This window comes from Nicotiana attenuata, unplaced genomic scaffold, assembly GCF_001879085.1.
Source record: "Nicotiana attenuata strain UT unplaced genomic scaffold, NIATTr2, whole genome shotgun sequence".
Classification (NCBI taxonomy): domain Eukaryota; kingdom Viridiplantae; phylum Streptophyta; class Magnoliopsida; order Solanales; family Solanaceae; genus Nicotiana; species Nicotiana attenuata.
The window spans coordinates 85,330-112,790 of NW_017671556.1; the positions used below are offsets into that span (position 1 = coordinate 85,330).

A 27,461-nucleotide genomic window follows, 5' to 3' on the forward strand; every position below is an offset into this window, starting at 1 on the left:
CAGGTGGTCCCGAGATCGGTTGATAACATGTTGCCACCGCCAAATGATAACAACCAGATAGTGGAATACATACAAATTGGGTCCGAGACAGAACCAGAGGAAGATCCGGAAGAGGAGCCAAAGTACAACCATGATGAGGACGAGGAGGAGGTTGAAGAAGATCTCGAAGAAGATCCAGAGGAGGAGAGTTTGGGAGGAGATTTCGGGGATGACTATTGAGTTGTTGGTTGATCTCCTCTTTGAACTTTTCATTCCCTAAGGGCGATTCTATTAGCCCACGCAACCTTTGTAAACCTTGAAAATTACATTTTAGCCCTCAGCAACTATCCCCCATCTTTCTATTAGTAGTGGAGTCCATGTAACCTAATTACTAGCAAATTCCATCAATTAAAACTAAACATGCTTCAGATCCGAATGTGTCAAAATCTGACTGATTGTCAAACGCTTGCGACATAGGCCTACCTCTGGCAAAGAGAGGTCCTTAAATGTTTTAGGAAAATGCATTTGTTTGAATATGTAAACTAACTGCTCTATGTGATTATATTTGTGCAATCCCTGAACTAACTTTTACTCTTCTTTACTTTCTTGCTTTATTGCTTTATTTATCCCCGAAATAGAGGTTGATTTGTGTTGATTTATAAACTGGCCAAGCCACTGTATAATCTAAGGTCCAAAGTTAAGATACAGACAACCCGATCGGAAATGCTTTGGTGGGAGCCGACAACCCAGGGGGATCAGGGGAAAGGGATGAAACTTGGAATGATGAGCATGTTGCCCGATGGAAAAGGGGATGGAGTCGCTAAGGGAGGAGGTACAACAGATCGGGGAGTTAGCACATCTGGCCGTGATGACACTTCCACAACTACCCTGTTTTCCAGCACAAGATTCAATCCCCGGCCACTTCCCTTCATCAAGCCGACAAACAACTAATACCCTAACTACCATCACCACAAACCCCGCCATAACTCAAGTCATACCGCCAGTTACCCTACAAACCCACGAAACCCTCCTATATACACACCTTATGTTCCCAACTATGTTCAAGCTCTACCAAATCCCAGCCACCACTAATTTGATCCAAACTCCTCCTCGTGAAAATGTCAATTTCACCAACAACCGCATGCAGTATATACCCGCAGCACACACCGCTACCCAAGAGTGATATATTCCATTTCACCAACAACCGCATGCAGTATATACCTGCAGCACACACCGCCACCCAAGAGTGATATATTCCACCCGTATATAACACATTTGAACCAACTTTTACCGCACCCATCACATTTAGATCGTCTTATGAGATAGACCAGTATGCTGAAATAGAGAGAGAAGCAAAGTCTAAAGAAGATGAGTCATTGTCTAAACAACTACAAGTACTAAGGAAATAGACGGAGAAGCTGCAAATTGCTCGAGGGAGCGAGAACTTAGATTATGAAGACCTATGCATACTCCCTGATGTTGATATGCCGGTAGGTTACACGCCTTCGAAGTTTGATATCTTTGATGGAACGGGCGATCCCCACGCTCACTTGATGGTGTACTATGACAAGTTGGTAGGTGTGTGAAGAAATCAGAAGTTAAGGATGAAACTGTTCATAAGAAGTCTGACTGGGGAATCGCACACTCGGTACACCAGGCATGACCCTAAAAACAAGAGAGAATGGCAAGACATGGCTGAGAATTTTATGAATCATTTCAGGTTTAACACTAAGATCACCCCGGATATATTTGCTTTGGTGAACCTACAAAAGAAGCCCTCTAAGTCATTTCAAGAATATGCTCGTCATTGGAGGTCAGGGGCATCTAGAGTACAACCCCTGCTTGATGACAATGAGCTGACCAAGTATTTCATCTGTGCTCAAGAAGAAATCTACTTCGAGAATATGATAGGAATGATGGGCCAGAAGTTCCCCGAGCTGGTCAAAATGGGAGACTTCGTGGAAGAAGGCATTAAGTCTAGGAAGATACAATCAATGGCCGAACTACAAGATGCTAGAAAGGCTATATAGTTTGGTTCCATCGGTAATGGAAAGAAGAAGAAAGAAGTGGTGACGACAATTGTCCCATTTTATCAACCAAGTCCTCCTCACCGAGCCAATCCTTACCCCACAAACACTCATCCTCCAAACCAACCCACTTATAACCCAGTATATAATGCCCAAGCATACTATAATACTCAACTTCCACTACAACCCACCTCAAGCCAATATACATCCAAACCTACCACGACCACATGCTCCCATTCAAACCACCACCCACCAAAATAGACCCGCCTATGCTCCTAGACCACGTCCGAACTTTGAAGTAACAACCCCAGAAATTTCACCCCAATTGCTGAGGCTTTAGCCCAATTATTTGAGCAGATGAGAAGAGCCAGATTGATATACCCGATAGAAGGAAGAATCCCTGACTAGCCACCAAGTATTTTGATACAAGAAAGCATTATGCTTATCATTCAAGTGTTCTTGTACATGACACCGAGGATTGTTACGACTTGAAAAATGAAATAGAAATGTTGATTAAGAGTGGAGCTATCCAATGCACCCCAGTCCCACCAAATGTGAACTATGAAACTGTCATAACTCGATACATAAGTTTCCCAAAACCAGCGTGTCACTGAGTACATGAGCATCTATACAATACAAGTCTGAAACACTATCTAGAAACTAAAACTGAATAGGTAAAATTGAAGGATATGGGAGGAGAGTCAAGGTCTACGGATGCCAGAGCAGCTACCTCAATAATCTCCAATGACTGAACTCTGTGAATCAGCAACCGCCGTGCCCGGAAATACCTAGATCTGCACACGAAGTGCAGGGTGTAGCATGAGTACAACCAACACAATAATTACAATCTAACCTTTGAACTGAAAGTATTGATGGGCTCGAACATTTACAGCCCACATACGGAAATTTACGAAAAATATGACAGTAATATCTCAGAAATATATAATCTGCATGTAACGGTACAAGAATTTAGGCATGCTTCCAGGATTAACAAATAAACTCATGACAGATTAAATATGCCAAGTCTAAATGATATGAGTTATATGACATCTCTATATCTACATGCCAATATGCATATCGTATGTGATGCAACACAATAAAAACCTCGCATACTCACACTCTCGGAGTGTTCAACATGATTGTCCCAATTCTCACTTGTCACACTCAATCACTCAGCACTGTACGGGGCAGATCCAGCCCAAATGCAAATAAGTCTAGGGCAAATCCAGCTCAAATGCAAATAAATCTAGGGCAGATCCAGCCCAATGCAAATGAATCAATAGCAATTGCGCTCACTGTGGGTGTGCATACTCCAGAGGGGCAGATCCAGCCTAAGCGCTATAATAAGCCAAATCATGGCATAAATCAATAAAGTCTATTGCGGAGTGCAGATCGATCCCGTAAATGTCACTCACAAACAGGCCCTCGGCCTCACTCAGTCATCAATCTCTCCAGTCTCTCGGCTCACAACACTCATGCTAAGCAGCCCAAATCAATAATACAATATGTGACAATATACGGTAACGGAGACTCAGATATGATATGCAATGATAAATGCAACTGAGTACATGACAGCAATTAAGCAAATAACTCAATAGCAAAGATCGACCAATGTGGGTCCCAATAGTACTAGCATATAGCCTAAACATGTTTTCTAGCATGAATCATAGCTCAAGTGCTCTAACACTTAGAGTACAGTAAAAATGTTCAAATAAGATCGCTACACAGTTCCATGGAATCGACTAAATCATAATTACTATGGTGAGCGCCCACACGCCCGTCACCTAGCAAGCGCGCCACCTCAACACTAATCACATAATACGAAATTTGGGGTTTCATACCCTCAGAACCAAGTTTAGAAGTGTTACTTACCTCAAGCCGTGCAAATCTCTACTCCAACAAGCCCTTGCCTCGCGAATTGGCCTTCAAATGCCCCGAATCTAGCTACAAATAATTCGATACAATCAACACAAGCTAAAGTGATCAATTCCATATAAAAATTCTTAGTTCTTAATCAAAAGTCAAAAAGTCAACTCAAAAGTTAACCCCCGGGCCCATGTCTCAGAATCCGATAAAAGTTACAAAATCCAAAAATCTATTCAACCACGAGTCCAAATATACCAAAATTACTCAAAGCTGATACCAAAATTTCGCTCAAATCCCCAAATTCGGCCTAAGGAGTTTTCTCCATTTTTCCCCAATTTTTCAACCCAAATCACTAATTAAATGATGAAATCAAAGATATAATCATGGAATTTAACCAAAACTAAGTAAGAATCACTTACCCTAATCACTCCCTTGAAAATCTCTCCAAGAATCGCCTCCAACCGAGCTCCCAAAATCAAATTTGTGAAAGAAACTCAAACCCTCGTTTTTGAAATATTTAAGTCTACCCAGATTTCATTAATCGTGATCGCGGTAAATGCTTCGCGTTCGCAAAGCACAACTATGCTGCCCAACAATTTAACCTTACTGGATCGCATAAATACCCACGCGAACGCGATGACTACCCAACACAGAACTATGCGATCGCAAACACTTCGTCGCATTCGCGAATAACAACCACGCGGAGCCTACTTGCTTCACTTCCTCTTCGCCAACGCAACTTAGCCCATGCGTGTTTCCTCCAGGTTATGGAATCGCAGCCCAAAACTTGCGATCGCAGACAACAAATTTCCACTACCCAAGAAAAATAGCCTACATGATTGTGGACCTGTCCACGCGATCGCGTACATAGAAACAAGACAGAGACACCAGAAAACTTCATCCATTACTCTAAATCAAATTCCATTCCGATAACCATACGAAATATACCCGAGGCCCCGGGACCTCAACCAAATATACCAACAAGTCCTAAAACACGATACTAACTTAGTCGAGGCCTAAAATCACATCAAACAACATCAAAAACACAAATCGCGCCCTAATTCAAGCCTCATGAACTTATGAACTTTTAACTTCTACATTCAATGCCGAAACCTATCAAATCACGTCCGATTGACCTCAAATTTTGCACACAAGTCATAAATGACAAAACGGACCTACTCAAAACTCCTGGAACCAAAATCCGAGCCAAGTAACCACAAAGTCAAACTCTCGGTCAAACTTCTCAATTTCCAAAACTTCTAATTTTCCAACTTTCGCCATTTCAAGGCTAAATCAATTACGGACCTCCAAATCACTATCCGGACACACTCCTAAGCCTAAAATCACCTAACGGAGCTATCGAAACCATCAAAACTCCATTCTGGAGCCATTTACACATAAGTCAACATTCGGTCAACCTTTTCAACTCAAGCTCCCAACCTTGAGACTAAGTGCCTCAACTCATTTCGAAACATCCCCAACTCATTTCGAAATATCCCCGAAACTGAACCAACTACCCCGACAAGTCACATAACGATAATTTAGAATAGTATAAGCAGTAAATTTGGTAACGGGGCTACAATACTCAAAACAACCGGTCGGGTCGTTACATCCTCCCCCTCTTAAACAAACGTTCATCCTCGAACGGATCTAGAAACGTACCTGGAGTCTCAAATAGGCGTGGATATCTGCTCTGCAAATCCCATTTAGTCTCCTAATTAGCCTCCTCAACTAGTTGACCTCTCCACTACACCTTCACTAAAGCTATGTTCTTTGATCTCATCCTCCGAACCTGCCGATCCAAAATGGCCACCGCTCCACATCATAAGTCAAATCACCATCCAACTAAACCGTGCTAAAATCTAAAACATGAGACGAATCGCCGTCATACTTTCGGAGCATAGAAACATGAAATACTGGATGAACACTCGATAGACTAGGCGGCAAGGAAAGCTTGTAAGCCACCTCTCCAATCCTCTAAAGCACCTCAAACGGCCCAATATACCGATGGCTCAACTTGCCCTTCTTCTCGAACCTCATAACACCCTTCATGGGCGAAACCTTGAGTAGTACCTTCTCCCCAACCATGTAAGCAACATCAAGAACCTTCCGATTGGCATAACTCTTTTGTCTAGACTGCACCGTGCAAAGCCGATCCTGAATTAATTTAACCTTGTCCAAAGCATCCTGTACCAAGTCAGTACCCAATAGCCTAGCCTAGCCTCACCAGGCTCAAACCAACCCACCGGAGATCGATACCGTCTTCCATACAAAGCCTCATACAGAGCCATTTGAATGCTCGATTGGTAGTTGTTGTTGTAGGCAAACTCTGCGAGCGGCAGAAACTGATCCCAAGAACCCCCGAAATCTATGACCCACGCACGTAGCATATCCTCCAATATCTGAATAGTGCGTTCGCACTACCCGTCCATTTGAGGGTGAAATGTTGTATTCAGCTCCACCTGTGTGCCCAACTCTCGCTGCATGGCTTTCTAAAATTGCGATGTAAACTGCGTGCCCCGATCTTAAATGATAGACACCGGCACAGCGTGAAGGCAAATAATCTCGCTGATATAGATCTCAACTAACCGCTTTGCAAAATAAGTAGTCCTAACTGGAATGAAGTGCGCAGACTTGGTCAACCGATCCACAATCACCCAAATAACATCAAATTTCCTCGAAATCCGTGGAAGCCCAACTACAAAATCCATGGTGATACGCTCCCATTTCCACTATGGAATCTCAAGCCTCTGAAGCAATCCGCTTGGTCTCTAATGCTCATACTTCACCTGCTGACAGTTTAGGAACCGAGCTACAAACCCCAATATATCCTTCTTCATCTTCCTCCACCAATAGTGCTTCCTCAAGTCTTGGTACATCTTAGTGGCACCCGGATGAATGGAATACCACGAATTGTGGGCCTCTTCAAGAATCAACTCACGTAACCCATCTACATTAGGCACACAAATCCGACCCTGCATCCTTAACACCCCATCATCCCTAGTAGTAACATCCTTTGGCATCACTGTACTAAACCGTGTCCTTAAGGGCAATAAAATGGGAATCATCCTATTGGCGCTCTCTAATGCGATCATATAAGGAAGACCGAGAAACCACACAAGCTAGAACCCGGTTGAGCTCCAAAATATCTAATCTCACGAACTGGTTGGCCAAGGCCTGAACATCAACCGCAAACGGTCTCTCACCAACAAGAATAAATGCAAGGCTACCCATACTCACCGCCTTTCTATTCAAGGCATCGTCCACCACATTGGCCTTCCCAAGATGATACAGAATGGTGATATCATAGTCCTTGAGCAGCTCCAACCATCTCCGCTGCATCAAATTTAGATCCTTTTGTTTGAACAAGTGCTGGAGACTACGATGATCTATAAATACCTCACAAGACACACCATAGAGATAGTGCATCCAATTCTTCAATGCATGAACGATGGCTGCCAACTCCAAGTCATGGACAGGGTAGTTCTTCTCATGGGGCTTCAACTAGCGCGAAGCATAAGCAATCACTCTACCCTCCTGCATCAAGAAACACCCAATACCAATCTGAGAAGCATCACAATACACCGTATAAGATCCAAAAGTTGAAGACAAAACTAGAACTGGAGTTGTGGTCAAGAAAGTCTTGAGCTTCTAAAAGCTCTCTTCACACTCATCCGACCACCTGAATGGAGCACCCTTCTGGGTCAATTTGGTCAAAGGCACTGCAATAGACGAGAAACCCTCCACGAAGCAACGATAATAATCGGCCAAGCCGAGAAAGGTCCAAATCTCAGTAGTTAAGGACGGTCTGGGCCAACTCTGAACCGCCTCTATCTTCTTTAGATCCACCTTAATCCCCCTCACTGGACACCACGTGCTCCAAGAACACTACCGAACTTAGCCAAAACTCACACTTGGAGAACTTGGCATAAAGCTTCTCTTCCCTCAGCCGCTGTAGTACAATGGCATGATGCTCCTGGCTACATGAGTACACAAGGATATCATCAATGAATGCTATGACAAACGAGTCGAGATAAGGCTAAAATATACTATTCATCAGATGCATGAATATTGCTGGGGCGTTGGTCAGCCCAAAAGACATCACAAGGAACTCATAGTGTCCATAACTGGTCCTGAATGCCGTTTTTAGAATATTCGAGTCTCGAATCTTCAACTAGTGATACCCAGACCTCAAATCAACCTTAGAGAACACCTTCGCTCCCTGAAGCTGCTCAAATAGAACATCAATACATGGCAAAGATACTTGTTCTTGATTGTAACTTTGTTCAACTGTCTATAGTCAATGCACATACGCATAGTACCATCTTTCTTCTTCACAAAAAGGATCGGTGCACCCCAATATGACACACTAGGCCTAATAAACCCCTTATCAAGAAGTTCCTGAAGTTGCACTTTCAACTCCTTTAACTCATCTGGTGCCATACGATATGGAGGAATAGAAAGGGGCTGAGTTCCTAGCACCAAGTCAATATCCCTGTCAGGCGGCATGCCCGACAGGTCTGCAGGAAACACATTCGAAAAGTCTCGCACCACTGGAACAAAATCAATAGTAGGGGTATCAGCACCAACATCTGTCACAAAGGCCAAATACGACAAACACCCTTTCCTAACCATCCTTTGGGCCTTAAAATATTAAATCACCCTGCTGGGAACATAATCTAGAGAACCTCTCCACTCGATCTTTGGCAATACCAGCATCGCTAACGTCGCGGTCTTAGTGTGACTATCCAAAATAGCATGACATGGAGACAACCAATCAACACCTAAGATTACGTCGAAATCAACCATACTAAGCAATAAGAGATCAACTCTAGTCTCCAATCCCCCAATAGTCACTACACACGACCGATATACACGGCCCAAAACAATAGTATCGCCCACTGGCATAGATACATGAATAGATGAAACTAAGGCTCACGGGGTATATCCAGGTATCGAGCAAAATATGATGATACATACGAATAAGTGGAACAAGGGTCAAATAATATAGAAGCATCCCTGTGTCATACTGAGACAATGCCTGTGATTACTGTGTCTTAAGCCACGACATCTAGCCTGGAAGGAATAGCATAGAATCAAGCCTGACCGCCACCTGATTGGCCTCCCCCTCCAGGGCGACCCCTAGCTGCCTGAGCCCCACCTCGAGCTGGCTGGGCAGGTGGTGAAGTAACTAGTGCTGAAGACGTGGCCTGACTCCTCTGCTGAACTTGATCTCACGTAAGGCGAGGACAAAACTTCTTCACATGACCCAACTCTCCATACTCAAAACATCCCCTCTTGGAAAATGGTGGCAAATTCTGAGGCGGACCCCGAACTAGAATAACTACCAGAAGAACCTGGTGCAGATGAACCTTGAACTGAAGGTGCATGAGATAAACTCTGAGCTGGGAATGCACTAAGATATGACTGACCTAGTCTAGCACTGGTCTCCAGAATACCCGCCGTACGAAGAATTAGTTGGCACATATCGTAGAAGTCCTGGCATCCTCTGACTCAGCCCCAGTGAATGATGGAGGTTGGAGCCTCCCAAATCTCTCTAGTCTCTTCTGCTCATCATCACTCATAACAGGATCCACCTGGCCTGAGCAACTGCAACCGACTATGCTGGTAGTACCACTGGTGTCTGAAGTCCCTGCATCACCTGCTCTAGATTACGGGCGGTAGGAGTCTGAGTACCTCCCCTGGCCTCCTAAAGGCCTGGAATCACAATGGACACAGTTGGTGCCTGAGCTGGCCCCACTGGCTCAACCACATCTGGTACATGCTCCTAAGCTGGAGCAACTAGTGGATCTGCAGGTGCTGCTGTAGCTGCTGTACGAGCTGCACCTCGTCCCCTACCGTGGCCCGACCCCTCGTGGCCCTAGCCAGTGGTACTGGTGGTTGTCCATCCGCTCCGGTAGTACGTGTCCACAACATCTGTGAGAGAATATTATAACAGAAGTTTAGTTCCCGGAATCAACAAATTTGCATGACAAGTATACAAGAATGTGAAGCTTTCCTAAGGGTTCGGAAGCCTCTCGAAGATAAGTACAAACGTCTCCGTACCGATCCTCAAGACTCGACTAAACCTGCTCATGAATCATGAGACCTATGTAACCTAGGCTCTGATACCAACTTGTCACGATCCAAAACTCAACCTGTCGTGATGGCTCCTATCATGTTACTAGGAAAGCCGACAACTCAGACACTTCCAACACTTTCAAATTTAGAATATACATAAAGCAAGTTTTAAATAAGTAAAAGATCTCATAAACCGATAAAACTATCACAACTCGATACATAAGTTTCCCAAAACCAGGGTGTAAGTGAGTACATGAGCATCTATACAATACAGGTCTGAAACTTTATCTAGAAACTAAAATTGAATAAGTAAAACTGAGGGATAGGGGAGGAGAGTCAAGGTCTGAGGACGCTAGAGCAGCTACCTCGATAATCTCCGAATGACTGAACTTTGTGAATTAGCAACCGTCATGACCGGAAACACCTGAATCTGCACAAAGTGCAGGGTGTAGCGTGAGTACAACTAACTCAATAAGTAACAAATCTAACCTTTGGAGTGAAAGTAATGACGGGCTCGAATATTTATAGCCCACATACGGAAATTTACGGAAAATATGACAGTAATATATCAAAAATTCACAATCTGCAAGTAACTGTACAAGAATTTAGGCATGCTTCACGGTTTAACAATTAAACTCGAGACATTGAATATGCCAAGTCTGAATGATATGAGGAATATGAAATCTTTATATCTACATGCCAATATGCATATCGTATGTGATGCAACACAATAAAAGCCTCACACACTCACACTCTCGGAAAACTCAACCTGATTGTCCCAATTCTCACTTGTCACACTCAATCACTCAGCATTGTACAGGGCAGATCCAGCCCAAATGCAAATAAGTCCAGGGTAGATCCATCCCAAATGCAAATAAGTCCAGGGCGGATCCAACCCAATGCAAATAAATCAATAGCAATTGTGCTCACTATGGGTGTGCAGACTCCGGAGGGGCAGATCCATCCCAAGCACAATAATAAGCCAAATCTTGGCATAAATCAATAAAGTCTGCTATGGCGTGCAGACCGATCCCATAAATGTCACTCACAAACAGGCCATCGGCCTTACTCAATCATCAATCTCTCCAGTCTCTCGGCTCACAATACTCATACTAAGTAGCCCAATCAATGATACAAGATGTGACAATATAGGGTAACAGAGATTGAGATACGATATGCAATGATAAATGAGACTGAGTACATAACAACGATTAAGCAAATAACTCAACAACAAAGATTGACCATTGTGGGTCCCAATAATACTAGTACATAGCCTAAACATGTTTTCTATCATGATCATAGCTCAAGTGCTCTAACACTTAGAGTACAGTAAAAATGTTCAGATAAAATAGCTACACAGTTCCAGTGAATCGACTAAATCACAATTACTACGGTGCGCACCCACACGCCCGTCACCTAGCATACGCATCACCTCAACACCAGTCACTCAACACTAAATTTGGGATTTCATACCCTCAGAACCAAGTTTAGAAGTGTTACTTACCTCAAGCCGTGTAAAACTCTATTCCAACAAGCCCTTGCCTCGTGAATCAGCCTCCCAATGCCCCGAGTCTGTCAACAAGAAATTCGTTACAATCAACACGAGCTAAAGGGATCAATTCCATATAAAAGTTCTAAGTCTTAATCAAAAGTAAAAAAGTCAACTCCCGGGCCCACGTCTCAGAATCCGATAATATTTCAGTACCTCGGGTACTTGAGGGGAATAATTTCCTTAAGGACACACTGTGCATTCAGTGGGCTCGATTTATTCCAAATTATTTTTTCAGATATTATTTTGACATTCTGTTGCTGCTAATTTTCTGTTTTTGTTTTCTGTTTCAGAAAGTTTACTGTTTCGTTATTTGTTACAGTAATACAGATTGGCTAACAATCTTAAGGAAATTACTTTTTATTCGTAATCTGTATTCTATTTTTGGAGATTAAAACCTGTGTGGTTTTCACTCCTTCTGAATTTTTCTATTCTGATTTGAAGATATAAAAACTTCATCAGAGTATTAAAATTCAGAAATGAATTGAATAACATAAAAACTTTATCGTTTTCTATGAAACAATATATAAAAACTTTGGTTTTTATTTATTAAACGTACTATTTATCGTTAATTACAGTATTATTTACTGTTCTGTTTTATGTGATTAATTGAACACTTATGTTGTTTGCAGTGAGAAATGGCAATTGTTAATGGAAATCCTTCTGCGACTATTGCGGCAACGACGATAGCCTCGTCAAGCCGAACTGTTGTTCCACCAGCCAAGAAACCGGGGGAATTTTCTGGAGCCAACTTATAAGGATGGCAGCAAAGGGTATTCTTCTGGCTTATCACACTTGGTATGCAGAAATTAACCAGTGAAGAACCTCTAGTGCTTGCCGCAGACATGCCGGACAACAAGAAATTTATGATTGTTGAGGCGTGGAAACAAGCAGATTTTCTTTGCAAAGGCTATATCCTAAGTGCTATTATACAATGTCTACTGTGCTATGAATACTTCGAAAGAATTATGGGACGCACTTGAGAAGAAGTACAAGACTAAAGATGCATGCTCGAAGAAGTTTGTGGTTGCCATGTTTCTAGACTATAAAATGATAGACAGCAAAATCATTGGAACCCAAGTTCAAGAACTTCAAATTATTTATCACGACCTTATTGCTGAAGGTATGGTCGTGAATGAAGCATTTCAAGTGGCTGCAATGATTGAAAAATTGCCTCCTTCGTGGAGACATTTCAAAAACTATCTTAAGCACAAGCGCAAAGAAATGAAGTTGGAAGATCTTGTGATTCTTCTCAAGATTGAGGAAGACAAAAAAACATCCGAGAAGAAGTCTCATGGAAATTCAACGATTATGGGAGCTAATATCGTTGAGACTGCTCCAAAAAGTAAGAAGAGGAAGAGGTCTTCTGGACAGTCTAAGGAATAAAACAAAAAGAAAATTCAAGGGCAACTGCTACAATTGTGGAAAAGCTGGTCACAAAGCCCCTGATTGTCGTCTCCTAAAAAAGGATAAGAAAAAGGGACAGGACAACATAGTGGAGAAGAATGATGACATTGATGATCTGTGTGCAATGCTTTCGGAATGCAACCTAGTTGGAAATTCGAAGGAGTGGTTGATTCACTCTGGAGCCACTCGACATGTTTGTGTTGTCAAAGAAGCATTTGCAACTTACTCTACTGCTGGTCCCGAAAAAGAGCTTTCCATGGGAAATACTACAACAGCCAATATTGAAGGTTACGGGAAGATACTCCTGAAGATGACTTCCGGCAAGGTGTTAACGCTCAACAACGTTCTTCATGTTCCTACTATTAGGAAGAATTTAGTTTATACTTCTTTACTTGTTAAGAATGGATTCAAATGTGTATTTGTATCTGACAAAATTGTTGTAAGCAAGAATGAAATGTATGTTGGAAAGGGCTACCTCACAGAGGGCCTTTTCAAACTCAATCTAATGGTTGTTGACAGTATGAATAAAATTTCAGCTTCTTCTTATTTATTGGAGTCAAATGATTTATGGCATATTCGTTTAGGACATATCAATTACAAAACCTTGCGGAAGTTAATTAATTTAGAAGTATTGCCTAAATTCGAGTGTAATAAATCAAAATGTCAAATATGTATTGAATCTAAGTTTGTAAAACATCCTTATAAGTCTATTGAAAGGAATTTAAATCCCTTAGACTTAATTCATACTGACATTTGTGATATGAAGTCAACACCATCTCGAGGTGGGAACAAGTATTTTATATATTTTATTGACGATTGCACTCGATATTGTTATGATTATTTGCTTAATAGTAAGGATGAGGCAATTGAAGCATTTAATCAATACAAGAATGAATTGGAGAATCAATTGAATAAAAAGATCAAAATTATTAGAAGTGATAGGGGTGGAGAATATGAATCTCTGTTTGCAGAAATATGTCCGGAATATGGAATTATCCATCAAACTACTGCCCCCTACACACCTCAATCCAATGGAATTGCGGAAAGGAAAAATCGAACATTGAAGTAAATGATGAATTCTTTATTAATAAGTTCCGGATTACCGCAGAGTTTGTGGGAGGAAGCTATCCTTACAGCTAACCGAATACTCAACAGAGTAATCCATAGCAAAACGCAATCTATTCCATATGAAAAATGGAACTGAAGAAAATCCAACTTGAAATATTTCAAAGTGTGGGGGGTGTCTAGCGAAGGTACAAGTTCCTTTACACAAAAGGGTTAAAATCGAACCAAAAACTGTAGATTGTGTTTTTATTAGATATGCTACAAACAATAAAGCATGTCGGTTTTTGGTTCATAAATCTGATAATCCCGAAATTTATGTTAATACAGTAATTGAATTAGATAATGCTGAATTTTTTGAAAGCATCTATCCATATAAAACTGAATGCGAGTTGTTACATGAAAGACCTAAACGACCACAGAAAGAACCAAAGGAAAATAATCCACGTGAAGAAGATCCAAGGCGTAGCAAATGTCAAAGAACATCTACTTTCTTTGGACCAGATTTTGTGACATTCTTGCTTGAAAATTAGCCTCAAACTCTTAAAGCAGCTATGTCATCTTCAGATTCAGCGTTTTGGAAAGAGGTAGTCAATAGTGAGATTCTATCAATTTTGGATAACCATACATGGGAATTGGTTAATCTTCCTCCAGGAAATAAGCTTTTAGGTTCGAAATGGATTTTTAAACGGAAAACAAAACTGATGGCACTGTTGACAAATATAAGGCAAGACTTGTTGTCTAAGGTTATAGACAAAAGGAAGGCCTTGATTACATTGACACTTACTCGCCAGTAACGTGGATAACATCTATTAGGGTGTTAGTGGCACTAGCGGTCGTGTATAGTCTTGAAATCCATCAAATGGATATTAAAATAGCTTTCTTAAATGGAGAACTGGAGGAAGAGATTTACATGGAACAACCTGAGGGTTTTGTGGTTCCGGATAAAGAAAAGAAAGTGTGCAAACTTGTTAAGTCGCTTTATGGACTTAAACAAGCACCCAAACAACGGAATGACAAATTTGACCAAACAATGTTGGCAAGTGGGTTTAAAATCAACGAGTGTGACAAATATGTTTACATTAAAAACACTCCAGGTCAAAGTCATTGCTTGTTTATATGTTGATGACATGTTGATAATGAGCAAAAATATGGCAGATATAAATTCTATTAAGCGCATGTTAGCTAGCAAATTCGACATGAAAGACTTAGGAGTTGCTGATGTGATCTTAGGAATCAGAATTCACAAGACTCCACAAGGTTTAGCATTATCACAGTCTCATTACATTGAAAAAGTACTTGACAAGTTCAAATATTTGGATTTCAAGATTGCCAAGACTCCAGTTGACGTGAGTTATCACTTCAAAAGAATGAAGGTGAAAGTGACTCACAACTAGACTATGCAAGAGTATTAGGAAATTTGATGTATATCATGAATTGTACGCGGCCAGATATAGCATGTTCTATTAGCAAACTGAGTCGTTTTACAAGTAATCTCAATCAAATACATTGGATGGCAATGAAACGAGTTTTGGGGTATTTGAAACATACCCAAAATTATGCTTTGCATTATAACAAATATCCCTCCGTGATTGAGGGATATAGTGATGCAAATTGGATCACCGGATCATCTGAAGTTAAATCCACGAGTGGATATGTTTTCACAATTGGGGGTGGAGTAATGTCTTGGAAATCATCCAAACAAACGTGCATCGCCCGTTCTACAATGGAATCCGAATTTATAGCTTTAGATAAGCCCGATGATGAAGCTGAATGGCTCCGGAATTTCTTGGAAGATATTCCATTTTGGCCTAAACCTTTGGCACATATATGTATACATTGTGATAGTCAAGCAGCAATAGCTAGGCAGGGAGCGTTATGTATAACGGAAAATCTCGTCACATACGACGGAGACACAATACCGTTAGACAACTACTCTCTAGTGGCGTTATCACTATTGACTACATAAAGTCAAGAGATAACGTGTCGAATCCACTTACAAAAGGCCTATCTAGAGAGGCAGTTAAAAGATCATCAAAGGGAATGGTGTTAAGGCCTAGGACAAGTCATCATGGCGGTAACTCTACCTAGCAGACTGGAGATCCCAAGACCTAGGTTCAAAGAGATCAAACAAAAGTTGTGAATGACGGTTCAACATTGTCAAATAGCTCAAACCATTCTCGTGATGAAGACAATGTTCAGAAATCGAGGTAAAGCATTAAGGCTTTTTGATGAGTCAATAAAGTTTTTTACTGATTTGCTAATTATGGTAGGATATGGCCAGATAGTGTGTCTATAGGATTACATGTTTAGAAATCACCTATGTGAGTGTGAAGTGTAAGCCGCTTCAAGGGGAATGAAAGTAAAGGCCCATTCTCTAATCACTCATGAAACCAGGCGGAGTTCGTGGTCGAAACGAACACAACCGTGAGAATCATAGATGGTTAAGGGTTGATTGTGTGACTTATCTTGTCTATGTATACAACAAAGCTCGATGGTTCAAAGATATCAAATCTACCGATTGACCGAGTATATCCGATATAAGTTCACTATGGAAAGTTCAAAGGGAAACCTACTTATCCAGATGCAATTAATTATTGCATGTAAATCACACACTCGTCCATGCATTCCTTTGTCTTATAGCCATTCCCCATTCATTTGGGGGATTGTTGGGATTAAATATTGGTGAATGGAAAATGGAGGAAAGAAAGTGGAGGGAGAATGAGCTCCCTTTTGCTTTGGAAAGAGCAAGTGTCCCTCATTGGTGGTGGAAAGAATAGTGAATGTGCTTATATTGAGAAAGCACTTCTTTTGGTGTTAATGGGTTGGAAAGTAAGTAAGCCTCGCGTCGTCGTCGTCGTCGCTCGCTCGCTCGGCTTTGGCTTTGGCTTCAGATTCGGATTCGGTCAAAGATCAATTGATTGATTAATCTTTTTGGACAAAATTTCTTTAATCAGTTAATAAAATATTTATTAAATTAGAAAATATCCAACCCGAACCGGATCCGTGCGCGACCCGATTCACTTTCTTCCCGGATTTTTATTTGATTTTTACTTACGAATTTTCTGAACTTTAAGACTTCTTCTTCTTCTGCACAAATCAATTCCAGTGTGATTTACTACCATTGAGTGATTCGCTGACACCGTGGTTTTTGGTACCAATACACCGGTGAGTTAAATCGTTCTATCCTGGGAAGATAATATTCCAGCACCTCGGGTACTTGAGGGAAATAATTTCTTTAAGGATACACTGTGCATTCAGTGGGCTCGATTTATCCGAAATTATTTTTTCAGATATTATTTTGACATTCTGTTGCTGCTAACTTTCTGTTTCTGTTTTCTATTTCAAAAAGTTTACTGTTTCGTTATTTATTATAGTAATACAGATTGGCTAACACATATTCCTTGCAGCATGTCTTTACTGTACTATGAGTATATGTTGATATCACATTAAATCAAGTATATTTTACCGAGATGTAGTGACCATTACTCTTCTAGATTGAACTTTAAAATTCTCGAACAAGCCACCCTAAGTTGCACATCCGAAGTATCAAGTACCAATTTGGTAGATGGTGCTCATATTTTTATTGCTCTCGTTTAACTATTAATAGCGATTCTAAAGTTAAATGTAGATTATTGTGGACATTGGAACATCAAACTATTAATATATCGGGCATAGTCCGTGCTATGCACGGGCACAACCCATCTAGTACATTGATAATGCACAATTTTTATGGTCTACAAGGATGTTCGCCCTATAGTACACTTGAATAAGATTACTCAAATTAATACTTCCTCATGCTTATAAAAGAAAAAGCAATTTCACATATATTTGAAAGTAAAAATTTCACTCATGACGGGCTCGTGCATTGTGTGAGGCATCCTATTTGATTGCTCCCATTAACTTATACCATTTTTAGAAAAAGAAATTTAACTAGTACTTAAAGTATAGATAACTTTAGGTCTTTTCCTCCTCTTCCTCCTCCCCTTCTTCTTCTTCTTCTTCTTAGTCGCAGTGAAAAACAATGAAAACAAAGGTAACAGTGAATGTACATTGTATTAATGAGCAATTTTTAAGGCGATTTATGACATTCTACAGTAGTGAGCTGATGTGGCTCCGCTTTCTTTGCTACTGCTTAGGTTTCTTCTTCTTCTTCTTAATTGCAAAATGGATTTGTTAGATTTATTGTTGTTTTGACAAATTGATGATTGCAGTTTTTTTTATAATATTTTGAGGTTATGTTTCAAATTTGAGCTCATTTGGAGTAGTTTTAGTTGTTGAATCTTATTTTGGATTGTTGAAATTCAAAGAACAAGTTTCTATTTATGGACAATTTGCACTTCAGACCTATTTGGCCTTAAATGCATGAAAATATTAGTTGCACTTCAAACCTATTTGGCCTTAAATGCATGAAAACATCTGTTGCACTTCAGACCTATTTGTCCTTAAGTGCATGTTAAGTGCAATTTTTTCACTTCGGACCTATTTGGCTTTAAATGCATCTTAAGCCCAATTTTTGCACTATACTTAATTGGCCTTATGTGCACTGCACTTCAGGTTAAAAATATTTCTTCAAATTCAAACCCTATAAATCTGAAGTTGATCCTAAAGTGGGTAAGACTTGCAAATTTTTGGGAAAAGTGGATATAACTTTAATAATGATCCCAAAACTGGGTATAGATGCAAATGCCCCAGCTACCCTTGCTAGTTTATTACTAATATATTAGCTTCCGGATTTTGCAAAAGTCCAGGAGTGAAAGTACTTCGTCGAAAAATTTATAATATGTATATGTTTACTGGCACATTTATGCGAATCCTCTTGAGACGAGCAAGCAGTTGCGCATTATTTGGGATTAACGACCTTAAGAAATTGAATGGAGTCCTCAAAGGTATACATAAACCGTTTCACCAACTGCACTTTATTTCCTCATAAATCACATTTAAGAGATAATGCCAACATCTGAACAGGCATCATTTTGGATTAGACACTGAATAGGCATCATTTGAGATTAGACACGGAAGCATGTATTCAGATTGACCAAAAGAGGAGTATTTATCAACCCTAACTGCTGGAAAAATGCAGGATATCCAGGCACACTTAGACATTCAGTTCTCCAACTTCCGGGCTCAAAGGTTCAAAAAGAGCTTCCACCTCACTAAGGTTAACATCCTCCAAGCAAGACGGATTCCACTTTGGACTCTGAAAAAAAATCATCAAAGGTTTTAGTTTCCTGCACGTTGTAAGTCGTCTCTATCGACAATACAATATGGTGGGTCTAACAGGACAATCAAGCTGCATTATTGGGAAAAGAAGAATAAATAAACCAGGAACTTTATTCAATCTTTAAGAAAACGAAATCGCGCCTCAACTAAGCTCAGTCGAAATTCCTTACCAGAAATGCACTACACTAAAGAAACCACAAACCCAACATTTATGCAGTTACAGTATCATGGGCTTGCAACGCAAGAAACAAACCTGATCCTTTTCCACTAAGACTGCTCGGACACCTTCAGCAAAGTCGCTCCGTAGAGCAGACCTTATAGCAATGCGATATTCAGTTCTCATGACACCATTGAGCTGGGAACGACAGAAAAGGGAGATTATAACGTTCGTGAAAAGGAAAGAATCAATATGAAGAAAAGAAGTAGGAAAACTACACAACTTAGAGAGAAGCTTACACTGGACAAGTCATTCTCATTTTTACCACGTGCAGATGCAACTCTAGAAAAAAGCTTTTGGGTGAGACAGAGAGAGAAAGGGGCCCCCTTTCTGAGCCCTTGCAGAGCATCCTTGGCCCATTCTACCACTGTCAAGAAGATGAACTCACACATGAAAAATGTAAATAAAGCATGGCTCTAAAGTTTACTCATTGATAAGAAAATAAGATACAGGATTCATTTATGGAGAAAAAATAGTATAAAATAGGAGAACATGAATTCATCTATGAGAAAAGTCTTATTTGTAAAACCTTACCCAATGTATCAGCACTTTGCTGATGATTTTCTAGCTCCTCTATTATCTCTCTAATGGACTTGTTACCAGCAAAAGTAGAAATTATTCTGGGTAAAAGTGACTTCAAACGGGGTTCTGAATCAGGGTTGCTACTGTATTTTGCCAACAATTCTTTTATCTCCTCATCTGGATCCTCAGAGCTGTTTTAAGAAGACAGAATAACCTATTTTAAAGTTGCAACATGTAACTGAAATTATTTGTATCAGTAGCACAATACACATTTATCAGAAGGCATAAGAAACAATGATCTGAAGCATCTGAGAAAGCTCTATACCAGATGTGCCTCATGACATGATGATTAGGGTCCAGCAATAGAAGCCCTAAAAAAGCTTCAAACATTGGGCCAAGAAGTTTACTCAATTTGGGGAATCTCTTCCTCCAAGGCAAAACATTAAAGGATTTGAAGAGAAAAGACACAACTCAAGGTATGTCAACATCAAAGGTCTTTACAAGCACTATAAAGTGCAAAAATATCTTTTATTCGAGCAGTATAAATAAGATAAAGGGACTCAAAAGGCCAAGGAGCTGTTCACGTCTCATGGATATGAGTAATTAGTCAAAAATTTGACAATTAGTGCACAAAAGAATAGTGCAAGATTTTGAGACATACAATTTAGTTGCAAGCAAAGCTTCCTTCAACGTACTCAAATTTGCAGAAGGGACATAATGAGTTCCCAGACCAACATAGAGTGCATCAGCAGGTGTTGATATCCTATTTCCAGTCAGTGCAAGATAAGCACCTGCAATTGCTTAATTGACTAAGCAAACACATAGAGAAGGAGTGGGAAGATAGTTCTATGAACCACACATATATCATTTTCATCGCTTTCTCCCTCCAACAAGATACAACAACTATGCCTCAGCCCCCAACAAAGTTGGGGTCGGCCGTCGGCGATATTTATTCTGACTTCGATTCAAATTGCATTTGTCTGTCCAAGTACCAATGAAGAGAAGAGCAAGCCTAAGTGCCAATAAAGGGAAAATGGTCATTCAGCTTCTAGAAGGTGCTTTAGGACTAAACGAAATTAAAAAGATAATAAGTAATTAAATTTTCAATTTTTTGATTCAAAAGAAATAATAACTTCCCAATGCATAAAAGGGATGTGCTTATAAACACCAAGCTGAAATGCATGAAGTGGTATGAGGTGTTTTTTCTTCCTAAAATTCATAAAAGCAGGAAAATCACCTCAGATACCCTCCAGAAATTCTGAAATGTTGGTCATAATTCCTACCTCTAAATTTTGGAAGCCCAATCACTAGCATTCAATATAACATACAGACAGTGATGAGAGCATGCTTCACTTGCTCGCTTTAGCACCTAGATATTCTTCAATACCTTTTGCAATCTTCCATGCTAGATGAGGGAGATCAATTACCAACTCAACTCCTATAGTCTCATCTTGTTAATAAAAACTTAAGCTATTAGATATGAGAGAGATCTATCTGTCTAAACATGCCTCCAGTTATAGGAGTTTCCATCTTTTATTTCTCTCTGAAGTTTCATGCAACCAGTTAGGTCTTTGAAATTTTCTCAGCAAGAAATACTCAACTGAATAGAAGAAAATATACCAACTGTGCCTTCTCCAGGACTATGTGCTGCTATATAAGAAAAACCAACATCTGGAAACAGCCCAATTCCATTTTCTGGCATCGCTAGAACAGTCCTCTGGAACCAAAAAAAAAGTGTAACTAAGATGTACTTGCGAAAACGAGTAATCCTCCATAGACATAGAGAAGTACCTCTGTGATAAGCTTGTAACGACCATGACCAGATAAACCAATTCCAAAGCCCATTGTAACGCCATCCATGAAGCTGATATAAGGCTTTTTGTACTCGAAGATTTTACATATTAGAGGATACTCAGCTGTGAATACCTGTATGCATTTCTACTTTTACATAAAGCCCTTCTTCTAACTCAGCCACAGTATTCAAATCAATATAAGCATAAATAACACATTCAAGCACTACATAGGAGGATCAGATACTTCTGTATAAATTGTGGAAGAACAGACTGGAGCATGTTCTGGTGATGATTTGGAGTTAAAAGGCTCCTAGATACACGTGTGTGCCTGACAAAGAGAGTCTAAATTATCTTTCACATGGAAAGAACTTAAGATGTATGTACCATACACTGCTACCATGTGCATACACATGAAGGGATAAGCGCTATGATTGCATCAGATGATAAAAGATCGTTAAATAAGCACCCAATTGGTTGCATAGGATTAAGTGCACTACCAAACTTAAAGATAAGCATGCTAAAAGAAAGGCCCATAAGTCTTCTAACATGCTTATCTTTGAGTTTGACAGTTCACATAATCTTACACAACCAATGACCACTTATACAAGTCTTAGCTGGTAGTAAAAGAACTTAGTGGGGAGCAAAACCATTTGCGACATTCATAAAATATTGACTTGTGAAAACAGATACTCCCTCCGTTTCATATTAAATGAGGTACTTTCCTTTTTAGTCTGTTCCAAAATAAATGACACATTTCTAAATTTGGAAATAATTCAACTTTAAACTCCTCATTTTACCCATTTTACCCTTAATGAGAAGCTTTTATAACCACACAAAAGTCATGGCCCCACAAAGCTTTACCCCTTAAGCTTTTAAGACCACAAATTTCAAAAGTCTTTCTTTTTTTCCTTAAACTCCGTGCAGAGTCAAACTACCTCATTTAATTTGAAACGGAGGGAGTATTGTTTATATCAGAAGAGTAGAACTTAGAGACAAAACTAAACTATCTTCAGGACGGCACAATTATAATGTGGCTCAATGTTGTTTTCTATAAGTCTAACAAAACTTTCTCTCTACCTTCACAGGGTAGGGGTAAGGTGTGCGTACACTCTACCCTCCCCAGACTGCACTTTGTGGGATTATACTGGGTTTGTTGTTGTTGCTTAGGCCCCACACAATCAATTAATTCCTTCTTTCATCACAGACTAAAAACCCTTCCTGTACTTTTGTGTACAGAACTGATAATTGCAAATAACACCATGGCTCTTTTGATACATATTGGGACCCAAACTAGCAACATGTGCCGGTAGTCTGCAAAGTGTGCAACATTCATAGTTTGTTCTACTGCTAGTGCAGTCTGCTGTGAGTCTGGGATTTCTTTAGCTGAGTAGAGCAAGTCTTGAAGTAATCTTGTTTGAAGGAGACTACAAACCTCAATCATATCTGACTGCTGTTTTTTGGTTGCAATCTGCTTAATATCACCACCTGCAGGTAAAACACTAGGACTTCTGTTATCCATCATCATATTAGCATCAACTAATTAAGACAGTAAGCAAACGAAACTGCAGACAGCAAACTCTGAACTACACTGTAGAAGATACCAGCTTTGACACAACCAAAGGTACAAGATAACATGATACGCCGAACTGACACTTGTAGGGCAAATATAATGATGTGATAAAGAAATGCCTTTTGCACAAAAGTGCACTTTTGTCCTTTCAAACTTCAGCGACAACCCCCTTAATATTCAATCCTTTATTGGCAATGAATGGTTATCCTCAAATCTTAGAAGCATAGGGGATGCTATGTCACTTAATATGTTAGGCTCTAACAAAATGAATAACTATAAAATATCAGAACCACTTTAAGAACTAGGTGGTGCAAAAATACCAAATAGAGGTCCAGCAAGTACAACAACAACAAACCCAGTGTAATCCCACAAAGTGGGGTGGGAGGGTAGTGTGTACGCAGACCTTACCACTACCTTGTGAAGGTAGAGAGGTTGTTTACGATAGACCCTCGGCTTAAGGAGAGTTGAAAAAGAAGCCGAAACAACAAAACAGTAACAACAACAAGAGAAGAATATAAAATACAGTAAAAAAATGTACGGATAAGAAAATACAAGAAAACGAGACTAATACCAAAACTACCCGCACGAAAGAAAGACACGCACTGCTACCTACTAACCTTCTATCCTAATTCTCGACTTCCACGCCCCCCTATCAAGCGTCACGTCCTCAGTAAGCTGAATCTGCTATGTCCTTCCTTATCAGTTATCACCACTACCCAATACTTCTTAAGCCTACCTTTACCTCTCCTCAACTCACCATGGTCAACCTCTCACACCTCCTCCCAGTGCATCTACGCATCTCCTCTTCACATGCCCGTACCATTTCAACCTTACTTCCCGCATTTTATCCTCCAGGGGGCTACTCCCACCTTGTCGCGAATATCTTCATTCCTAATCTTATCTCTCCTGGTATGCCCACACATCCATCTCAACATCTTTCATTTCTGCTATTTTCATCTTCTAGACATAGGAGTGCTTGAGAGGCCAATACTCCGTCCCATACAACATACTCGGTCTAACCACCACCCGGTAGAACTTATCTTTAAGTCTTGGTGGCACATTCTTATCACACCAAACCCCGAAAGCGAGCCTCCATTTCATCCCCTCTGCTCCAATACGATGTGTGACATCCTTGTCAATCTCCCCTATTTTGGATTATTGACCCGAGGTACTTGAAACTCCCTCTCTTGGGAATAACTTGTGTATCAAGCCTCACTTCCTCGTCCACTTCATGAGTCACCTCGCTGAACTTGCACTCCAAATATTCAGTTTTAGTCCTGCTCAACTTGAAACCTTTAGAATCCAGGGTCTGTCTCCAAACCTCCAACCTTGCGTTAACATCGCATCGCATCTCGTCGATCAGTACTATGTCATCCGCAAATAACATGCATCACCCATCACGTAAATAATAGAAAGAAAGTTACCTGCTGAAAAGGCACGGGGGGAGCTACTGTCGACCAAAACACACTTCACCTTTGGGTCTGTTTCCCATTCATCCATGAAACTCTTGTATTTGATATCCATATCTGCATCATATTTGAATGAAATATGAGTGCAACAAAGATCAAATTAAGCAAATGATAATGCTAATAACACTAACATTGATTGATGATATTACAACATAGTACTCTTGGAGGGGATGTTGAGAAAGAAAAGGTGTAGCCAAAGTTCATTTAGGAAGGATTTCAAACCACATCTTATTGTCCAATCAGTTAAATTAAGTAAATATCATTGGGACAAACTAAAGGCCTAAAACTGGTTTCTTGATATGTTCATTTTGATTTTGGAGTGCAAACAGACTTGAGCCTGGTGGCAATAGACTTGAGCCTTGAGGTTTGCTCCCTTTCAAGGTCTCAAGTTCGAAACCCACTGGGTGCAAACAATTTCTGAGGGCCATCGGACTGGGTAAAACCTGAATTAACCGTGGTGCATTTGCGGGAAACTCTTTGCCGAGGGCCTGTGCACCCCCGGGATTAGTCGGGGCTCATAGAGACTCGGACACTCGGTGCAAATAAAAAAAAAAAAATTTTGGAGTGAGTCATCTTGTTCTTGCTCCCTAAGAAATTAAAGTACAATATTTTCTCCTGTTTCCGTAGGTTCAACATTGTTCTAGTATTAAAATCATAATCGATGCAGTTTTAGTACACGAGTCATGATTATAACCGCGTCATCTTTAGAACATATTCTTTGATAGGTTACGACTGCTCATTAGACAGTTTAGTTGAATAAGGCCACAGCTTCTGAAATATGGCTTACATGAACTTGTATCCTGATCATAGCTTGTAATTTATTACTTTAGGTATTTTTTATAAGGAAAAATTAGATAAGCAAATAACCATAGCTTGTGATTCAACATGCCAAATGATTTACTGGACAAGCTTTTTTTTTTCAGGCTATAATTAAAAAAACTAACAAACTCCATTAAGTTGCCGACTCATGCACCTCAAAGTCAAACATTTGGCACCTGATCCTAATGTTTGACTTCTTAGCACTAAAACCAGAAAAAAGACACGAACAATTTGCAAAAATGAACTGACAGGACTAAGAAAAACTGAACAAATATTATCCGGCTAGGATCCACAATTCCACATTACATACAGAGAAGTAGAAGAATCGAAAATTCACCTAAATTCATTGCATTGAGAGCTTTAGGACGATCGAGAGTGATAACAGCGACGCCGTTAGGGTGGACATGTCCTTTGACGAATTCATCGGCGCCGGAGGCCATGATTGCGAAAGTTCGAAGAGTAAGAAACGTCGTCGTCTTTGAGTAATTAGGTAATTGGGTGTGAGAAATACGGTTTTTGAAGAGTGGAGCTGAGAGAAGAGTGGTGGATCGACTTAGCTTTAGAAGGTGAGAAGCAGCAAAAAGACTTCCCATCCTTTTCCCAGAACGTGCGTGCCTGGATTACAGAATTGTTCAGTCTGACTTCTGAGTGTGTCCTGTAAGTTAAGTTACACATTTGGCATTTCAGCCAAAAATTATTTGCGTTCAGTCTGAGTGTGGCGTGCGTGTATACACCATAAATGAGTACCTCAAATTTCAAAAGTACATACTAAATACTTTTGAAATTTGCTGTCTTAAAAGCTTAGGGGTAAAAGTTTTGTTAGTAAAAGTTTTGTGAGGGCATCATATTTCTGTGGTTATTAAAGCTTCTCATTAAGGGTAAAACAAGTAAAATAAAGAGTTTAAAGTTTAATTATTTCCAAACTTAGAAGTGTGTTATTTATTTTGGAACGGACTAAAAAGAAGAATACCTCATCTAATTTGAAACATAGAGGGTAATAAACACTATGTTTACATTATAAAATAAAAATTATATAAAAAGTGTAAGTTTATGAAATTGATTAATGTCGAAACTATCTAGCTAGCTAAATAAAGGAAGAAACTCGCAGACAACCAAGAACCCTAATAAGTTCATGATAATTTTAAAGCAAACTTTAAAATCCAATATAAATTTTTAACTGTATTTTTCTACATTGATAGGAGTATCTTTTAGATGAAGGGAAAATGATCATTGAATTTTTTATGGTAATTGGTAATTCAACTTTGATATTTGGAGCATTGATAGTACAAGGTCTGGATTTCTTTGACATGACTGTAACGATCCGATCGGTCATTTTGAGCATTTGCATTCCGTTCGATGGTTCGAAGGCATGAGTAGCTCTGTATGATGTATTACGATGTAATTCTTCGAGTTAACAAAGAACCAACTGACCAGGATTAAGATGTTGAAACGAAAACGTGGTTTGTGGGTCGATTTCAAGAAACAACGTATCTCAAGTTTTAGGACTTGGAATATAATGATTCAAAAAACAAGGTGAAAGATGACGATCTAAACTATAAGAAAGACTATTTACTTGTTCAGAACAAATAAATATTGATATTGCACCGGCTCAATAAAAGTTATGATTCTATGATATCAAAAGAACGAATTTAGATCAAAAAACGTGTTCTTGAAAGATCAAGAACTAAACAAGTTCCTAAAGTCACCACTTGGAATCAATTAACGTGATAAAAAAATACCACACGCAATTGAAAATAAGATAAAGACTATCACCACCTCGCTTGGAACCAAAAACAAGGATAAAAAAGAGAAAATAGAGAAAAATACTCTATTGTAAAACTAGGGCAATCCTCAAAAACGTGAATTGCATTCTACAA

At 39.8% G+C, this 27,461-nt stretch overlaps 1 protein-coding gene across 2 annotated transcripts; it reads right to left on the reverse strand.

Annotated features, from left to right (window-relative positions):
- Nucleotides 1–18,790: 18,790 nt before the first annotated feature.
- On the reverse strand, nucleotides 18,791–26,316 carry LOC109208966 (3-hydroxyisobutyryl-CoA hydrolase-like protein 3, mitochondrial). Of its 2 annotated transcripts, none has more exons than XM_019372125.1 (10): nucleotides 25,922–26,290; nucleotides 24,721–24,822; nucleotides 23,159–23,211; nucleotides 21,725–21,871; nucleotides 21,554–21,650; nucleotides 20,595–20,724; nucleotides 19,946–20,124; nucleotides 19,651–19,778; nucleotides 19,448–19,549; nucleotides 18,791–19,171 (listed from the first exon to the last, which is right to left on the reverse strand). In XM_019372125.1, exons 1-10 carry the CDS (start codon nucleotides 26,175–26,177, stop codon nucleotides 19,070–19,072), a joined length of 1,296 nt encoding a protein of 431 aa, XP_019227670.1. In that variant the 5' UTR covers nucleotides 26,178–26,290; the 3' UTR covers nucleotides 18,791–19,069. The 2 variants fall into 2 exon arrangements, with proteins under 2 accessions (XP_019227670.1, XP_019227671.1); XM_019372126.1 differs by having other exon boundaries at nucleotides 19,070–19,171; nucleotides 21,725–21,859; nucleotides 25,922–26,316.
- Nucleotides 26,317–27,461: the final 1,145 nt, after the last annotated feature.

Excerpts from the sequence above, each read along its gene's own strand:
- LOC109208966 (XM_019372125.1), bottom strand. The coding sequence starts at position 26,177 with ATGGGAAGTCTTTTTGCTGCTTCTCACCTTCTAAAGCTAAGTCGATCC. Across the intron at positions 21,872-23,158 it reads AGCAGTCAGATATGATTGAG|AAATGCATACAGGTATTCAC; the intron begins GTTTGTAGTCTC and ends ATGTAAAAGTAG. Across the intron at positions 19,779-19,945 it reads GCAAAGTGCTGATACATTGG|TGGTAGAATGGGCCAAGGAT; the intron begins GTAAGGTTTTAC and ends TCTTCTTGACAG.